Below are 20,423 nucleotides of genomic sequence, written 5' to 3'. Positions count from 1 at the left end.
CAATATAAGGAAATATTAAATCAGTCTGCTACTATTTTAGTTACATTCAATATATGAGACTGCTCTGAGAACAACAAAAGGTAATTTCTGAGGTGGGGAACAGAACTAATCCTATAATCTTACAAAATAAATAAAACTACAGCTCTGTCTTCTTTGGAAGTTGTACCCTTATTTATTAGCTGACTGTCAATCTGAACTCTGTAATTACACTATTTGTTGTGGTTATTTTTCAAAACTGTGCAGTTCCTCTGGAGAAATGCACTGCTTTAACTTCACAGCTATTCTCTTCCTTTGCCCTGCTGTGATGCCTTTATCATAATACTCATCAGACTCTGGCAGCCACAATCTCATGCTCCCAAGAATGGCCCCACAGAAAGGCTAAGATGAATCTTCAGATGGCTCCTTAAATTTATTCCTTCCCTCTCTTGCTATTGTTAGTAAAGCAATAAGCTTTTTTTTCCCCCAGATGCTGCTTCCTTCAATACTGTTGGAAGGGATGAAGACAAAGGACAGGAGAAAGCTTTGCAGAGTGACAGCTTTTTAACATTGAATAATCTACCGCTGTGCATGTTAATAGACGGTGCTAGGTTTGATTAACTAATTTGGCAAATGAATATCTAAGTTAATTACTTTTGCTGATTGTTTCCAACAGCTCTTTCTCCGTAATTTCCTCTTTGGATAGTTATATAGTGATTTTTGCCACTGATAACAATTCATATAAAACCATGGGGTATATATTCCATAGTAAATATATCTGGTAACATCTTACACAGAAAAGGTCCCTTCCCCCCCCCCCCCCCACTGCTTTCTCATTTAAAGGTATATAGTCGTAGTTTCAGGATTTTTTTTTTTTTTAAGTTTCAAAGTCACAGAGAAGTGTAATTTCCAATATCATCTCATGGCTGGTTTTGAAAGACAGGTACTTAGTAAGTGGGTATGCCTTTAAGGGATTTTCAAAGTTTGTGAAGTCAGACAGACCTACATTTTAATTGCAAATAAACACCTGATTGGCTGACGTATCTTCGAAAAATCCTGCGTGCCTGAACATCTATATAGATCTGACACTCTTACAGACCTAATAAAGGGTCAGGTCTAAGAACTTGAATCTTGTCCTCTTTTTTTTGTTATATGAAAGTCAAATATTTTCCTTTAAACTAAAATATCAGATAATGTTTTATGCAAATACTTCTATGCTGCCTTCCCCGATGATCAGAAAGCACACCATTCTTCTCAAGAGGCTGTGGCCTTAACCTATAGTCTCTACTTATTGTCTATAGATCACTACATACTTAAGTACTTACATATTTGATAATTTAACATTTCTTAGTTACTTGCATTTAGAAGTTAAGCTTCATACACTCTCCATAGGCTTTGTTCCCTTGCCTCAGCTGAATAACCCTGTGTCTGGACAACCTAACTTACATATCTGCTGTCAAACCACTGCAGTGCCCCCAGTTGTCAACACATCAGCTATCCCCTTCTCTGAAACCCAAGGTTAGCTTTTCTGTGTCTTCCTGAATCATGTTTTACTTCCAAGTCTTCACCTTCAAGTACAACATAATATTTCCCTCAACTACATTATTTTGTCTCCTTTCTTACTTCTCAATCCTTCTGTCTCTCATCTGTTATTTCTTCTACCATTTAGCACCGTCTGCTGTCTTGCCCAGGCGCAGGTTCTGCATTTGTCCACCAACGCGGTATTCTTCCTTTTTCCCTTTCTTCTTTTACACCTCTCCCTAAAACCCATCTTTGTTCCCTGTAGCATGTAATTATTTGCCTGCAATGTATCGGGAGTGGGCAGGGGCTACATGAGCTTCCCTTCCACCCACTCATACAGACAAACTCAAATAATTCATTCTGAAGCCCCACAGCCATTTTTAAAGAGCAGCTGGTGACCTTTGCCATTCTGCAAAACCGGACACTGTAAGGGGCGAAGAGAGGAGAGCGCTCCAGCTGTACTACCTCTGAACTGGAGAAAAGGGAAACGTATATCTCTGTTTCACTTACCGGTTTCTATTGCTAGAAATCCAGTCAGAGATTAATGTTGCAGCCTGCTGGTGACAGTGCTTGTTACCAAAGCTGCAGGCCAGCATGATGACTTCACGACGCAATTCTCTGCCCAAATTAAAGAGAGCAATAAGGCTGCATTAATAAAGGTGTCTGAATGTTTACAAAAGGCATTTCTTAGAAGATAATGGGAGCAGCTGACGGTTAGGTAACATATATCACAGATAATCTAGCTATACAGATTTCAGTGTCTATGTGCCTAGAGCAGCTGCAACATCTAAAAACAAGTCATAGCGCAAAAACAGCCCTCCTTTACACTTATGCACTCTTCCTGACTTCTGTGGTTACGCATCCAAGTTCTTAAATATCCAGTGCAGTCAAACAGTAAATTAAGGCTTAACAAATCATTTCTTGTTGGTAAAACTCACGAAAGAGGAATTTGTTTCACAGCATCTTGTTGCCCTCCCTCTCACCCGGTAAGGAAAAATGAAAGGATGATAGAGCCAGAACAGTATAATATGCTGAAGATTACACCAAATTTTAGGAGAGCGTTTTATTATAACTATATCGTGCCAAAAAAAAAAAAAAAAGGAAGAAATATAACAGTACTCATGTTGGTAGGATGCTTGAACAAGCGATTTGTTTAAATGATTCGTTGGCCATCCAAGCTTCAGATACATTGATGCAACTTGTCTTAAAATATACTCCTGAGGGGGAAAAGAAAAATATATTCAGTGTTAATATTAATTTTTGATTTTTGACTCCGAGTTAAAATAGTATTGACTACTGAGTTTTTGCTTCTTTTCTTCCCCTGAAATAATGTCCCATTTTCCAAAGGTTTTGATTCACAATTAGTACAATAACGTGCCCGTACACAATCCTCCTTAATCTCCACAGTGAGAAGTAATCTGTAGAACAGCTACTTGATTTGATGCCTTGTGTTAGCCAATTTATTGCTATAATTCCTTCAATTTAAACAGAGGTTTTTACATGCTATTTTGAACTCACTATGCATGGCTGAAAACTTGCTAAAGTGTCAACAGGTTAATGTCTGCTCTATGGCCAATCTTAACCATACTGTGCATGTTCACTGTTAAAAGAATATTATTTTAATATCCATAGCCATGGCAAAAATGTTACATAAGTACAGTCAATTGATTTCAGAATACTGAACAATGTGGGCTGCAAATGAGATCTGGATATGTAGTAACACTATATTTCAAGTTTAGGTTCTTGGTATGCTTAAATAACAAAACCAGCACAAAATGTGTTTTAGCTTACTTTTACTTTTTACAGAGTAAACATATTTAAATACTCTGCCAGTTGTGAAGAAAACAACTGTCACTGTTTTCAGTATAATCTGCCAGCAAAATTCACAAATTTGAAAAAGAGAACTGAAATATAAATAACTGCATAGAAGAACATCTATTTCATTCTTATGGATACATGGGCACGTATACGATGCTAGCACAAAAGGAGATTCATAGCGCAGCTATCTCTAGCAGATATGGTATTCCGTGTTAAAAAGACTTTTTATTTCCTCCACTATCACCTCTGCTTTCAAAGCTCTCATCAATAGTGATGAAACACAACCCAGCCATGAATTTTACTGTTTTTATTTATTAAAATTGCATTTTCTTCACACAGCCATGTTTAAAAGTGAAATAGCAATGCCAGATTCATAAGAATTATTCTGTGTAGTTAATGACAGACTAAAAATGCAAATTATTTCAATGATGTCATTGTATATTATGGCTGTCTGGTTTGCATGTACACCTAACTGTAAGTGCATAAAGAAAGAATTTCAAAATGTCTATATTAATCTGCAACATATCTACTACACAATAATTTTCTATGCTAGCAGGTAGCTCTGTGTATATATATCTATATTATATATATATACATACACACATACATACATATATATACATATAAACACACATACATCCAGTCTAGATTCCTGCTTTGTGGATGTGTTTCTGTGTACAGACGCACACACACAAATATATTTTTAAGAAAAAAAAAAACTTTAGGCATTGCAGGCTTTGGAGAGTACCTTCATTTCAATGGCTGTATGAAATTATATGCAGTATGTTGGCCATTCAATATGTGTAACTACATAAAATTCACTATGAGTAAAAAATCCAAGAGCGTGTAATTGTCACTGGCTGCAATCAAATGCTGTCTTTCATCAGAACATACTCCAACCTAGGTAGGATTTTTTTTTATTTCAAGTAAAATATTAAAATGTTTGCTATGTCTACCTATCTTAATTATCTCCTGCTAGCTGCTGCTGCTGTCCCTTCAGACCCAATTATGAATGGGCTTTTGATTCAATGTTGATCTAATCCTTGTTAATTAAGGTAACTGTGTTAAATTCACCATGTTTTTTTGGATGGAAATAATAACTAAATCTTTAATTCAGTTGCATGCATCCTGTTGTGCCTGCATTTGATGTCCTTGCAGATTTGGGGCCTCAGTCTAAATACAGGAATTGGATTCCTCAAAAGAGAAAATGTGGAAATAGATTACTTTCTGCTAAGTGAAATAATTTATTTGTCATAATATTTTATAGGAGGAATAATTACCTTTCCTTCTACTAATTATATATGCCTCAAACAACAGTTATCAGTATTCAAATGCAAATGAACCAAAGCTTGACAATTGCTATGTTTAAATAAAGAAAAATTAGAAAGAAAGCTAGTATCCTTAGGTCAGTTACAGTATCTAACTGAGATAGTTCATCTCTTGTCAATGAAAGAAAGAAAAAAAAAAGAGAGAAAGAAAGAGAAAGAGAGAGAGTATATATATATATATATCTTTACATTGAAGATGTTGTAGTTTTCTGTGCGGTCCAGTAATTTATCTAAAGGATAAAGAGCTCGACTGGCAGCATGCCAAGGCAGAAAATCCTTCTCCTCAGAAAGGTATCTGATGATTTCCAAAGGAATATTCTGAGGCAAATAACCAGCTCTGCACAAAAAGAAGTTGTTAATGTTAATTAGAGTTTGCAGAAGATACATGATGATGCAAAAACGACTTCTTTTTTTTTCCAAATTAAATTAGAAGGCAGAATGCCTGATAGAATCATCATACTGTAATGACATAAAAGTCTACCTTATAAAAATCTGTAACACACAGTCTCTTGCAACAGGCACAAACATGCAACAGGCACATACATACTGGGATGAAGGAAGGTGTGAATACACATGAAAGAAAATTAAACAACGTATCCCTATTTTTTATGGATTCCAGTGGCTATTACATACATGAACAATGAACTAACTGACTTCATATAACAAGCAAAAGGGAAGTGTCCTTTTGTTCACGTGTAAGATGATAGAAAGCAGTTGCAATCAACAACCCCAGGCATTTTGCTTCACAGAACATTTCTACTAGTCATGGGTAATGGGGAAAAATTAATTGTGAAGAACCATCCTTTAGTTTCATTGTTCTCCTAACCCCTTCCCTTCTCCTCCAGAGCTGCCTTGTCTTGTGTCCATTGTAAGCCATTTTGGAATGAGTTATTTTATTAAACTGAAATAGTATGCAACACTTTGGTTAAGGAAGTTTCAGTACTTTCTATATAAGTTCTATTTTTTTCAAGGGTTTAAAAAAATCAATCAGTTAAAATTTTGCCCCATTCTTTCACTGACAGAAAGGATATCCCCCTGCAAGGGAAATAGTCTTGCAAGGTTTCAAGAAGGCTGTTTAAATGAACAGCATAACAAGCACAGTACAATACAGGCTCAAGCATTTGAAAGATGTTTTTTAAAATTCAGTACTGGAAACATCAAGCTTTAGGATTTGTACTCATTTTCTTTTTCAGAACAGCATTACTTCTTAACTATCCAGACCACAGAAACACCCTGTGGGTGGTGCAAACTTTCTAACAACACACAGGCCTATTCTTCTCCTGATGCATATGTTTAACTCCCATGGGAGCTCTGTACCTGCCTGCAGAGGAGATAATGATTTTGTTTCCATAATATACTTTAAGTTAGGAAGTTGGATTCCACAAGCATCAATTCAACACAGGCCAGTTTGATATATCCTCCTAGACCACTTTTTCTCCTCACTGAATGTAAATGTTCCCTTTAATTTCCATCACTATCCAGGGAAAAGATGCATACATACAGTAAACAAAGAAAAATATACAGATTATTACGGAAATGAACCAATACATATACTTAGAGGTAAATCGTCATCTCAGTTGTAACAGCATAAATGAAGAACTACCCTGCTAAACTCTTTGGAATAGACTGCTCCTTTCGGTACAGTCCGAAACCAGTTTTCTTGCAAGCAGCACTACATCCATGCAAGTCACTGGGCTTCACATTCCCCCTTTGGAAGAATTCCACCCTCTTTCCTTAACATTCTCCAGAAAGAAGTGAGTTCATGCATCCATCTTCAGAAAGATCTATCACATGTCCTTATCATGACCCACTCTCCAGTTTGCTTCATGCATCCTTTGTCCATATTTTGTCAGCAAGATTCTGCTCTCGGCTCTTGTCACAGCACATGTTCAAGTAAGAAAAACAAGAGCGCTTGGGGACTGAGCAGTTCACTGAGTCACTCAGGAACTGAACGGATGTGGAATCTGAATGGGGCTCCTAGAGTAGGGTACAGGAGAGAGTGTGATGCATCTTAAAATAGACAAAAAAAGGTAACTAGAAATTACTTCATTTCTATAGGCCTTTCTTACTCCAGAAGCAGCAGAATATCACAAAAGTATGTTCTAGGTCTTAACGCTTTCTGAAGATGCAGAACCAGAAGCACACTGGATAAGCTGCAGAGTTAAACATCCTGGAGATAATGTTAGCAAAGAGCTAAACTTGCCTGAAGTTGCATATGCGTAATTGGTTCCTAATGGGGTTCGTGATTATTGTTACTGATTAATTTGATTGACATAAGAAAGCGTGGCACAAGGAACAAGAGGAACAGCTCTAGGAAACGTGCTGCTTAAGGAATAAACAGATGAATGGTTATTATAGCTGCACTAATGAACATTTAAGATCATGCTCCTGAAATTAAAAGTCTCTCTATGCCAAGTACAAAAGAAACCATCACTGCAAAACAGATTATTTCTTTTTAAGCCTAACTTCTCTAGAAATAATCATAAGAAGTGAATGCAAAGAGATTTTACTTATTCATGAGCTTTCTCCCTTCCTAATCTGTTTCAAAATTGTGATTCTATGTTGATGCTCCTCATCCTCTTCACAATGGAAGCTGTTACATCACCTCACTGCTGGTAACGTCCAAATTTATCAGTCCCTCTAATTCTTCCTACGTTTCCCCTCATTGCCCGCTTTTCCTCATGTTTCCTCACAGGTATATTCCTTCTCACATAAACATAATATAGCAAAGATTAAGTTTTTCCTGTTTCCTCCTGAACTTCCTCCCTTTATGGGCCTGATCCTTGAAGAAGTTAGGCACACCATCATCAAAATCAGCTCCTCAGATACACGTAATCAAAACGCCAAGTTTGGAGTGAGGGTAAGTCCTTGTGGATCACATAATTACATAAGTGCCAACACATTCATCACCTCAGACCATGATTTTGAAGGAAAGTGGCTACTGCTGCTATGATCAGTGTCAGACTCTGTATCAGCATATGTCGGGCAAGTGTACTTTAAGTATAGCTACGAGGCTGTATCTCTGAGTGAAAATGAGCAGAGACATATCTCAAATCTGCTTACGGAGGCACCTAAGAGAGGAGTATTTCCCTGGAGAAAACAGAAGTCCTTCCGGAGCTTTCAGCTGACAATGTTCTTTATGTTCTATAAAATTTTATTGTATGGATGCCTACAGAAAGCTATTACAGTCCTATTTGTTCACCCTCAGTCACTAATTCCTGTTTATGGGCCTCTCTTTCCAAACACACTATCATCTCCCAAACTGTTTGCCATTAAATAGCCTCCATCAAGAGCTAGGGATAAATACATTCATTGTTTTACTTTTTGTGTAAAATGTAGCATATAAAGTATATATTATAAAATATTAAATGTATAGGACAGTTCAAAAAGTCTGAGGAATATTTTTATTCACAAAAGAAGGAAAGAGTTGTTAATAGTCAGGCCAAATATTAAGGCTACTAATTTTTGGCTTTCATAGTTGGGAAAACAGGATATAAGAAGGTCTCACTCTATACCCTAAAATCCATAAACCATAAAAATCACATATGGATAAGAAGTTCTAAGGAGAGGGCACATCTAAAACCTGGAACAAAGGTCTAGGAGCTATGTGAATTGTCCTGGGAGTTATCAATCAGGACTACCACGGCAAGCAACTCAGCAGAACACAGCAACCGGCCAAATCAGAGTGGCTATGTGGTGTGCTATGCTCCAGAGCTCGGTATCTTCACTAGTAGCTAATTTCGTAAGCTTTATGTTTTAGCATCCTACCATGTTTTTCATTATAGTGCTAAGAGTGATTTCAAGAATCCCCCCTCCCATAAAATACTGAATACAGCAAGATATACTGGGTCACTTGAACAGTGACAAACTCACCCACTAGGCAAGGGGTCCCAAAGAGCTCATAAGGTTCCCTTTCACCACCCTGCAAAAACTAGGATCTGGTCAACAAAAGAAAAATTTTTGCATGCAGCAAAGTAGGTCAAAGATTCATGAGTTTCACTGGACCTGTGGCAAGCATACACCACCAGGCTGCTCAAGAACTTCTAATTGAAACCACTTGTTCCATTTATGGAGCAGGATAATATCCAAGATAAGGAAGGAAGGCAGAACAAGGAATTTGGAATGGGTCTGTTCTTAATATCTCTGTAAATTCTCATGGACCAACACAGAGCTGTAGAAATGTTAAATAGAAATATTTAACAATTATCATTACAATAATAATAAAAGTAGCAGTGGCAACTTTTCCATCAACGGAAAAAGTGTAAAATAATTTCCTTGTCATATAATTTTCTGATAATAGTATTCCAAGGTATTATAGGTACTACAGAATGTAATATTAAAGTTCTGTATATACTTTATATTTCCAGCTTGATTTATCCCTGTCCTTTCCAACAATGTCAGTGACAGAAATCCTTATTTTTCTTGTGTCTTTTTAGCCATCAATCATATTGGTATCCTTAAAGTCCAGCAAAAGTACCATCAGATCATGCCTGCCAAAGTCCAAATGGGCTTTTACTGGCTTAGTCATCCCAGAGGAAAATTGAAACAGTGTCTGTCACTCAGGGAACAAGTGATTCTGGGCTATACTAAAAGCAGCTAACAAACATAAACACAGCAGAAACACTGTGATGTCCACTCTGACAACTGGTCTGAAACAGTCACACTGTTTCTGCAGACATGTCTGTAGCAGCCACTTGAGGATATTAGCATTATATATCTACAGCCAAAAAAAATTCTGCAGAGGAATCCAAGATAGTTAAGGCAACTATGCAGCATGCAAAACAGTCTAACCAACAATAGTGGCTGTATGCAAACTAATATTCAGGTTAAGCATTTCTCAAGTACAGGTTAAATTTCACAAAACTTAGACTCACAAGGAGTCTAGAATGAAAAGGCTTGAAGGGACATTAAGAACTCATCTAGTCCCCATCCCAAGATAGATTCATCCCAGTGTCATTCCTGATAGAAATTTGTCTAATTTGTTTCTATAGTCCTCCAGTGATGGAGACCCTAAAATTTCAGGGCTCCTCTTTTCAGAGGCATGACAACGAGAATATTCTAATTTTTGTCTTTCACTCATAAATATTTAAAGAATATTGTTGGCAGATCCATGTGCATGTCCTAAAATGAAACATTATTTATATAGCTTCAGTACAAATGATAAAAAAGCAGGGCTCCCTCTTTATTGTATTCTGGATTACAGGTTTTTGTTTGGCATCACTGATCACATAGAAAGGAGTCCAAACTTAGAAGAGAGCTTCTGTAAATCCCTTCTAAGCTAGCCATCCCCATACTTAGTCATCAGAAAAATATAACTGTAAAAGCAAAATTTAACCAGCAGCATCACATTTGAGTCCATTGGTTGTTTTATCATTTTTATATAATTCTCCTTATATATCGGTTTATCAGCATGTTAATCATTCCGTAGCCACTGCTACATGCAAGGAGAACTTCAGTATGTGCACAGCACAACATGAAGTTCTTATCAATCATCCATGTTGCTGAGCGTCACAATTGCCTGCAGGGCTGAAGTGGAGAACAGGAATACCGATTAGCACAGAGATATGACGTAGTTATTAGACAAATTATCTAGAAGCAAACATCCTGAACCAGCAGGCTTTTCACGCCTGAAGAGGCTGCTGTTAACCGCGGTGAAAAGGTGATACGCCATTTTTACAAGAGCAGAGGTAATGTATCTAAGTGGCTTATGACATGTTTAATATCATGAGCACCAACTCCTCAACAAGCCATAACCCTGCTTACACAGAAGAAATTACTAGGGTGGCCATTGTTCATTGCTTGAAATGAATGAAGAAGAGAAAGTACTGAACACCATAATGAAATACCCTTCACAAAGAATTTCCACTAAGAACCTCATAGTGGTCAAAATTAATCTTTAATTTACATGCGCTTTTAATGAGTCATATAAAAGCAGGAGATCTAGATTCTACTATGAAACATTAGTGTGTATTCAGCTGCGTTCTGACCTTGATTTGTTCTCTACCCTGAGCCACTGAACTTATGGACACATCCCAGTACATTCATCTTCCCCTTAGGGACAAAGTACCAAATGGTAGTGTAATTGCCAAGGGAAAATTATTACTCTGTTCTGAATTATTTCTATCATAAATCCAGAACCAGTCAAACAGACTGTCACAAAAACAACAGGGTTGCCGTACAGTGATGAGAGTCCCACATACAAGTGCACCATAAATCCCTTAGACTCACCACCCAACAAAGTCATTTTAAGTCACGTATTTAAATCAAAATCAGAAAACCAAAGCTGGCACTAAACTGGTCAACACTGTTGAAACAATAGAAATGAGGTGACTTACTTGCCACTAGTTTAAAACTCATCCGCTGTCATCTGTTTCATGTGAAATGTGCAAAGTGTGACTAGTTTTTTGTTTGGATAATTTTGAAAAGAAAAATCCCATCTCTTTAAAACATAGATGTGCAACCCAGATTAATTTCAGTTCTGTTTCTGCACATATGCAATATATGAAACATTAGGCTATGCCCAATAATCCATAATTGGATTGTTTAAAATAAGTTAGGATTCTTAGTTATTGTCTCACTCTTTTAGCTTTGAAGTCAATAGTGTGGATTAGAATAAATTACAGAGAAACTTGGTGCCAGTGTACATTTATGTTTAATTGCATTTGCCTTTTTCTAACCCTATATATTTCTTCCGAAGCGCCAAAGACTGGTGCCCCTACCGACATATTCAGGGAAAGTTTTCTCGCTGTGCTCCAACAGCAGTTCTGTGGCAGCTGGGTAGAAATAGGTATGTTGAACCCCGACAAGGAAAAACACTTTGAGCAAGGTGACCCATGCAATAGGAATATAAACTCCTTTAGTCACAGTCACCAGCTTCAACTCCTGCAAGCCTGCAAAGTCAAAGATTAAAAACTTAAGATGCCTGGCATCCATATTGAGGAATGGAAGCTGGAAAGGGAATGCTTTCTCATAGAACACTAATGGGCAGCCTGCAAAAAAAAAAGCCCTGTGATCTCGAGTATCAAAGAATGGCCTACCTTATCTTCCACTCCCAGTGTTGGGCTGACTTAAGTGCAAATAAGGACCCTGATTTTCTAAGGTAACCAAAGTGACTTAATGGAGATATTATCATTTATACCAGCTGTGGACTTCCATGTGATCTGAGTACAGGAATGCACATCTGCTCTTTGATAAATATAACAGTACCATTTGGCTTGTAAGCCAACTTCAACTGCAAAAATTTAATTTATATTCAATCTCTCCAACATCAAAGCATTCAGAGAGTACGACAGTTATAAGTGAGGCATGCTTATTATTATGTTTTCTTACATGCAAAATATTTGAGGACTCTTCAAGTGATGTTCACCTCCACACAAGAGCATCTGAAGCATCCTACATGGAATACTTCAAATTCAATGCAATTATCAGAGTATCACGTGGCTTAAATTATCTTGCACAGATTTAGAGTTGCCGCATAAGCAAAGGCTAATGTTAGTTTGCATTAATCACCTTTGTTGAATACCTTTAAAAAAACTTTTAAAATCCTACATTTGTAAAAAATACAACAAAATAATCTCCTTGAACTGGAGTTCAGTATCTCTCCTTTCCTTTTCTTCTCCACATGAAAAAAGGAACTGAAAAAGAGGAGTACAAGATGAAAAGGAATCATCTTGCTGCTTAAAATTAAGACTATGCAGTAAGCTAGGTAATGTCATGTTTTTCATTATCACAAAAGCCTTTTTTCAAGAAGTATGTTATTCATACATTTAAATTAACTAAAGAAACTTGAAGGCATTACAGGAGCTAATAGAGGTCAATTTCAGATGACTCAGTTATTAAAAGTGTTATTTATTTTCTTTCATGGTGATTTTTTGGGAGAGGTAGAATGGAACAGCCCTTGTTTCCCTTAAGTTGTCAATGGGCAATGATATCTGTGAGAATATGTTCAAGCAAATCAAAAATTAAGAATTAGTTTGTTATTATGCACAACACTTTCATCTCTCCCTCTTCTTTCTATTCTAATGTGCATAATTCGCATATCTACCAGCCAGAGTGAAATATGTGTTTAAAAACTAGAAACTTTCATACAGAAAGTACAGAAGCTTGATCTTGGAAAATATGCATTTCCATTTAAATTTAATATGCCAAAATATCTACAGAACTGGATATTATTTCTGTAAAGGCAACTCTCTATAAGCATATTTATAATAGCAGACTCTCTGAAACTCTCATAAACCCCCACTTTTTCTCTTATCTCCATTTTACACACAGAAAACTGAGACGCAAATAAGTTAAGCGACTTGACCAAGATCCTATAGGATCAGCTATAGACCTAGGAAGTCTATAGCAGAAACAGCATTTGAAGTCTTTCTAGTCCCTGCCCAGTGCTTCAAGCGTAACACAGTCCTTCCCATTTATTGTTTAATCTCTAGGTAGAGGAAAATGCACTTCTAGAATACTAAAAGCCAAGTAGGAAGAAGCCAAATTGACACAGTGTTGATTCAAAAGTCTTATCTTAAATTTAATCAAGCCAAGGGACTCTCTTATTCTATTCCCAATAAGCCACAGAGATATCCTGACATACATTTTCAAAAACTGCATTATAAAGTCACCAAATGAAGACCAAAGAACTGTAAAGTAAAATCTGCACTTGCAGTTCAGAAGTTCACCCTGGCAGCTTGGCAGAGCATCCTCTGCCAAGCAAGCAGAGCATACGCTGACAAAGATCAGACCTCTTCCAGACACCAATCCTGGCACACAGCAATTGGAAAAGCCCAGAAGGTGGGATCATTTCTGAGGAGCCTCAGATACAGCCAGCTCGAAACAGCAGGCAAAGCAATCAGCAGCCTAAGGTGGCAGACTAGCTTGTTTATGCTCATGAGGCACCGGCCATTACGGGGTGTTCAGAGTGGCATCTCCAGCCTCATGGGGGCTGCTCATTCCCATAGCAGCTGTTGCTGTCCTACCTCGACTCTGGAAGCAGCAGGGTCTCCTGCTCTCCACTCTGGCCCAGCTCAGAAAGAAAAGCAGTGGGGTTCTGGGAGAAGGAAAGTGAGAAATTAAGCTGCTTCTTGTGAGAGGAGAGGTGAGCGAGGTGGGGAAAAGGGCTGAACTGGCAGCTGTAGGGGAGCAAAGGGGGGTTATAGACCACAGGAAGGCACAGGGAACAGGTATATCCTAGGGATATGGCCTCTGCAGAAAGGTGCATGTTGTGAGGATGGACAAAGACTCCCAGCTGGCCCTAGCACCTACAGATTCCCAAAGTCATATTTGCACCTCTCATCTCCCTTCCATCACCCCAAGCTGCTAACAAGCCTTCAGCAAGCTCCACTCATGCTGTCTCTCTTTCTCTCGTTTAACCTCAAACACCAAGGAAAGCGTTCTCTTGATGGGTAATTCGGATCTGTTTTGATTAATGTTCCTCAGGTAAATTCCACAGACTGTTCCCCTCCGCTGCCACTACACAGCAATTCATGGCAGCTGCACTGCAGCATGGATACATCCATCCCAAGACAACTTCAAAGACCAGCTTGGCCTATAAATGGCCAACTATAGCTAACAACAATTAGCTAACAGTAATGCTTTTGCTCCCCTGAAATTAGTCATGTTTTCCTGACAGAATTCATTCTGGCCTTTTGCTAAGAATAGAGTTGATGTAGTTTATAGGATAAAACAATCACAGCTATAATAACTCAGAAGTCCTAGAAATAGTTAAAACATAGGCCTATTTTGTGGGGGTGTGCATTAACAATATCACCCACTTCCAGAGGATGTATGTACACTATATCAAGATCTATCCACTGCACTAAACACTCTGCAGAAAACTCAGATCTACATCTATATGCTTTTTCTATTGACCAGGATGCTCTCCTCATACAGTGCTTCCCTGAAATGTGTTGTACAATGTGCTTCACCGTCCTTAGCCACGTAACAGGATAAGATATACAAATGACATGTAACTACAACAGTAGAACTGACTTTTAGCGTGCTTATTGTCAAGAATCCTTGATTCTTCTTGTATGAACATATGCAAATGAAATGCATAACTCCAAGCAAAGCAGGTATCAAGGCTGTCATGTGTCATAGAACATAGGGACTGACAAGCAGCATATGGAATGAATGATGGCTACCTTAAAATATGTGTGGCTTCTTATTTTCCCAAAAAACATGCAACTGCTATGACCCATTGAGAGAGTATTTATGTCAAAGAAAAACAAACAGCTCTTGTAGAAAGCAATATCAATTGGCTGACCTGTTGAACAGCCACCAAAACCTGCATGACAGTGAAAGAGAGCTACTATGGCATCTGCTGCAATAATTTAGATGAGGCTTCCTTTACTAAAATAGTAACTCTATATCACTATCAATCAAGCTTGATAGAAATGATCAATCTAATAGTCACTCCCTTAGCTGGTAGTCAGAGGCACTAATTAAGGAATCTAGTTAACATATCTGTTGTTTGCCTTTGTGTTGAACTATCAGCAAATGTTATCAGGAGTAATAATCAAGGTTGGAGTTAAACTGCACAGTTAAATGCATGTTATTGTGTGATTGTGTTCATGCATGACTCAAGCAAAACAAGACCAACAACCCTGGATGTGGCTGTTGAAATCTGGAAAGATTCTGAAGTTCATTAATTGGGCTAGATGAGAACTTCTACCTTTGTCAGACACCTATTATCCTCTTAATTCCCATCCCTAGAATTTTAAATGGGCCCTCAAATGCCTTGACTTTTCATGACATTATGCTGAACAGAACTTTAAATAACAGTCAAGAATAATATGAAACCAATTATCTTAAATATATTGGAAGACTTCAAATGCTGGAATAAATGAAGTCTTGATCTCTGCAGGAGAAATGCAGTAAAGACAACTTCAGCACCATAGCTTAATTTTGTTATGCACATATTTCCACCAGATACTTTAAGAAATATAAATATGCTTCCAACTTATCAGTAATAGTTTTGAATTTTACATTCAAAACAATTTACATTTCTCATGATGGGTATAAACCAGAAGCTTAGTTGCAGTCTTACTACAGTCAGGAGTTCCACTGTCCAGTAGTTGCTTCAGTGTTAGTGTTGGTGACACTGTGCTACTTTTTGCACCAGTTTGGTGAAAGCTTCAAATGGGGTTATGATCACCACTGCAATCACTTTGCTTCTCAGTATCCAGAAGTCAGATAGATTGATAACAAATGAGGAGAATGGTGCTGCCTCAGGTAGCTGAGTGGCCAGATGTTTTTGCCTCAGTGGCAATATTCCACAACTGGAAAATTACTTAAGGAATAAAGGGAGCGTTACTTTTGGTTTGCTGGCTTTTTTTTTTTCCTAAAGTTATGGTTTTCCAGACACCAAAGGCCAGGTGAATGAAGTTCTGTGAGAGGGAAACTTTCAAAAAGGCCACATGAAGAAGAGAAATTGGTTAGTTCACAGACAGTTCTGGAGGCATGGCTTTTTGTGATTGCTCATTTCCGACAGAGTTTTCTATATTAGTTGAAGTGTACAGGGCCAGGCTCTGCTAGCCTAAAAAAAAATTCGCTAGAGAGATTACAGCTTACTCTCCCCCCAGTCTGCAAAAGGAAACGGACAGTGGCACTGAACAGTGGTCCAGTATGACCAGATTGTTACCTATGCTATTAGTAAGAACAGGTCTGCAAATTCTTCCTTCCGCTTCCTCAGAGTCACAGTTAGTCACCATTTGTATTATCCCACATTCATACACACATCGGATTATTTTTTCTGCTGCTCTAGGTTGATTAAGGAGATGACCGAGAGGCAGACTTTCTCACCTACTCTCTGAAGTCCCAAGGAGGCTAAAAGAATTGAATGGCAGGAAGAGGCAAAAGAGATTTCTGCGGAACACAGAAGCATCCCTGGAGCAGAACAATTATCTAACAACAATGCTTCATGCTTTCTCATGATTAAAAAGAAACAACGCCATATATCAGTACTAAGGCCCAGAATCAAGTTAAGAAAAAATCCTAATAACTGTTGAAGAAATGCTGCTGAAAAATATGCAAAAACTACTCCTAAATTTTATCTTTGGCCTTCGTTAGCAGGTAACCAATGAATGCAGTCTCGACATACTCTAACCTGTCAGTAGGCTTATGATCCAAAAGGGAACTGTCAATAAAACCTGAGTACTCAGAGAACTACACCACAACATCTTCAATGACAGGAGAGAAGACAGGATAGTGGTCGATAGTGAGGCAGTCTGTCAGCACCAAAAACTGATTTCCCAAGCAATCGGGGTGCAAACTAAGTACCTTTCACTTTAACACAGTAGGCTGACTCTGGGGCAGGCAAGATTAAAGGGACATTAGACACATACTAGGTTTCAAGAGACAAAACAGATGTATTCTTCCAGAACAGGAAAGAACAATAACTATTTTAGAGGAGCATAAAATAGGTATCGACAGCCACATCTGATTGAACACTATACTATTAACACTGAATGTGAACTAGAAATATTTCTTTGATTTAATATTAGATTAAATCAACCAGTTTAATGAGAGAAGTTACTATGAAGATTAGAGACCAACAAGAAGAACTAGGGGTGACACAAGGCTCCTGGCATCAGGAGGGTAATTTATCCTGTATTAAGCAGCCTTGAGGGGTCAGGTGCACATTTTTCTCCATTAACTGTGAATGGACCACAAGATGACTAGCTCAGATATACAGGTCAACCTTTGACATATCTAAAATAAGATGAGGGGCATCCCACCTCACATATTACGTATCTGACCCTCTATCCTGAGGAAAGAGTCAGAAAGACAGGGGAAGCTGACAACACTATTCACGCTCTCAAGAAACAGTAGGACGCTGCTTATTTCCTGTCACAGTACTTATTAGAGCTATCTGAATTACCTTCTGCTCAATTTAAGCTTACAGAAGGCATACAATTCTATTTGTCTTTTCTCATTTTTCTCAGTCTACCTTCAATATATCAATTTTACTACAACCCACATGGTTTCAATTTATTTTGAAACTTCATAGTGAACATCCCCCCAAAATAAAGCATATTCAGGAAGAAGGAAAGAAAGAGCGTCTAGGTTCTATTCTTGTGCAAAATTTTGGGTATGTTTTTCAGTAAGCTCTGTTACTGCCAGGGCCACATTGCTCTACATCCTCAGGACATATGCAAGTATTACAGCTGAGAACAGAATTATGCTTAAGTAGCTGAAAAACAAACAAGTCTGTGAGAAGTCAGACACAAAGTGTGCAAGCTGTAGCTTTCTTTTGTTGTTATTAGTCAATTCAACTCTGCTTAATTAATTTCATGGGACCAAAACGCATGAAGAAGAAAGAAGGAATATATCGATATATAAAATGGACAAAATATTAGGAAGTTAAAGAGCTTAAAATACTCCTTGGAGTTATCAATTGATGTTGTTCATTTTTGAGAAATCATTATGCTGGACAGTAAAAGGATAATGAACATTTTGGAGGAATGACATACATACATTCCCCTTGTGCCGTTTTGGAGTGCCCCTTGCCAGCACTCCAAAATAAATTAGAGGAATAATTTTTTCCAGCTTTCTCCAGATCTAGTTATTGAATTATACTAATGATAAGACCTATACTTGTTCTACAAATAAAATCAAGTAGTACTAATAATATATAGAAATTTCTTATTAGGATGCTGGAAAAATTGAGTCAAATCTCGCTGCTGTGAAACGGACATTGAAGAAATACGGTCTCTTTAGTACAGTAAATAAAGAACTGTTTATGTTGGAAAATCTTTTAGAAAAGACAGACATGAATTTAAGAAGTTATGTTTGCTTTTACGTACTATTTTATCATTGATATAATAGATAGCAATTAAAAAAAAAGGATTTATTCCAGTTTTCTGCTATCTCTCAAAATGTGAATGTGTATAGTTGCAGATGACAAGATAACACGGCATCAGTGCACCTTGGGACCATAACTGAGGACAGAATTATCCTTAAAAACAGCCAGTCCTCTGAGAAGTCAGGTCTAAACTACCCCTATGCCTGGTCAACAAGGTTGCTCACCTTTTCTTACTTCACAGTCAGAGACAACTGTGTATGTTTAATCTCCACATTAAATAACATTATATGGGCAAGCAGAAACACACACTGCATCGGGCATGAGATTAAATCAATATAGCATCCACAAGTCAGGTAACATGCAAATTTTGGCACTGCTCAAACAGAAAGGGAAGCAACATGCTGCACTGTGGCTTACAGCCAAGACAGGAAAGCTAAGCTGTTTTTAGATTGGTGGTGGCTTTCCGAACGTGGACTTTTTGAGGAAATTGAAAGCATCTGTGTGATTTTGATAGCCATCAGAGCTTGTTTTAGGAACATTGCTGTGTCACATAGGAGCACCCAGCATAGTAGGTACAGCTGCGCTCTTCAGCTGCGTTAGTGTACACTTCCACTTGCACCAGCTAATCACTCTATTCCGCTTTCCAATCAGGCTTTTTACACTTGCTTTAATGCTCCCAGAATTTTAGGTGCTCTGCCATCAAGGACTGACCCCCAAAAACTCCTCTTTTAACAGTCTCGCAGTGCCACTCTAGTCCTACTCAGCATAAAGGGGATAGAGCAAGGATTAGGTGTGCTCCTTGTCCTTCTGTATCTGACGGAGATGAAATAAAAACAAAAAATACCAAAGAATCACAGTCTTCTTACAAAGGAGCCATATGGTTAGCTGGCCAGTTAGAATTTAAAAAAAAAAAATCAGCATAATGATACTTTTAAAGGAAGGATCATAGATAACTGAGGTAAAAAAAATCAACAAACTGTACAGGCTACTGAAGAAACATGCCAAGTTTAGTCGGGTCCACCTGTCTTATAATTCCTCTTTGAACATCGAGCATAAATCTATTGTTTCCAAATATGCAGACCTCTCCTCCAACCCATTTTGTCACACCAATATTGGCTTATAAGGCACATATTCAAGCTAATACTACTGATAGGAGGCTGTGCAGAGATTTAAAAGAAAGAGGAATCTATGATTTCACAGAATTGCAAGACCTATGATTTTTTTTTTCACAGAATTGCAAGACCTATGATTTTTTTTTCCACAGAATGGTTAAGGTTGGAAGGGACCTCTGGAGATCATCTAGTCCAACCTCCCTGCTCAAGCAGGGACCTCTAGAGCATGTTTCCCAGGATCGCGTCCAGACGGGTTTTGAAGATCTCCAGCGAAGGAGACTCCACTACCTCTCTGGGCAACCTGTGCCAGTGCTCAGGCACCCTCACAGGAAAGAAGTTTCTCCTCAGGTTCACATGGAACTGCCTGTGTTTCAGTGTGTGCCCGTTGCCTCTTGCCCTGTCACTGGGCACCACGGAGAAGAGACTGGTCTCATCCTCTTGACACCTTCCCTTCAGATACTCGTACACATTGATCAGATCGCCTCTCAGTCTTCTCTTCTCCAGGCTGAACAGGCCCAGCTCTCTCAGCCTTTCTTCAGAGGAGAGATGATCTCTATGGATCTTTGTTAGAAGAGTATTTCTGAATAACCAATGTCTACACATTCGCATGCGTATACACTGCAAATATTTAGCTCACTACTTTTCTCCATGGCACACACATATTAAATGCAGCAGCAGTTCACTGCAGCTCAGCATTAACAAAAGGAATTCATGTTTTTACAACACGAAATCTTGTGAAAGAATTCATACTGCTCTGGTATAGTTACCTCAGAAAAAGCAGCAGGACCCAGTATTACTATAAAATAGCTTTAAAAAGCAAGTGGAGAACGCATTACTCATGTAATATCTGGGTAGTCTTTAGGTAGAAAAAATGCA

At 38.1% G+C, this 20,423-nt stretch overlaps 1 protein-coding gene across 1 annotated transcript in view; it reads right to left on the bottom strand.

The window, feature by feature from the left end:
- The window catches only part of TRHDE (thyrotropin releasing hormone degrading enzyme), a 225,609-nt gene that overhangs the window by 24,565 nt on the left and 180,621 nt on the right, over positions 1-20,423 (bottom strand). The window contains exons 13-15 of the mRNA XM_068935803.1: positions 4,833-4,980; positions 2,617-2,714; positions 2,008-2,115 (exon numbers count right to left, since the gene is read on the bottom strand). Of these exons, the coding sequence (XP_068791904.1) occupies positions 2,008-2,115; positions 2,617-2,714; positions 4,833-4,980 (354 nt within the window). The remainder of the gene's footprint in view (positions 1-2,007; positions 2,116-2,616; positions 2,715-4,832; positions 4,981-20,423) is intronic.

Source organism: Struthio camelus, chromosome 1 (genome assembly GCF_040807025.1).
Source record: "Struthio camelus isolate bStrCam1 chromosome 1, bStrCam1.hap1, whole genome shotgun sequence".
NCBI lineage: Eukaryota > Metazoa > Chordata > Aves > Struthioniformes > Struthionidae > Struthio > Struthio camelus.
This window is presented reverse-complemented; position numbering and strand designations above follow the sequence as displayed.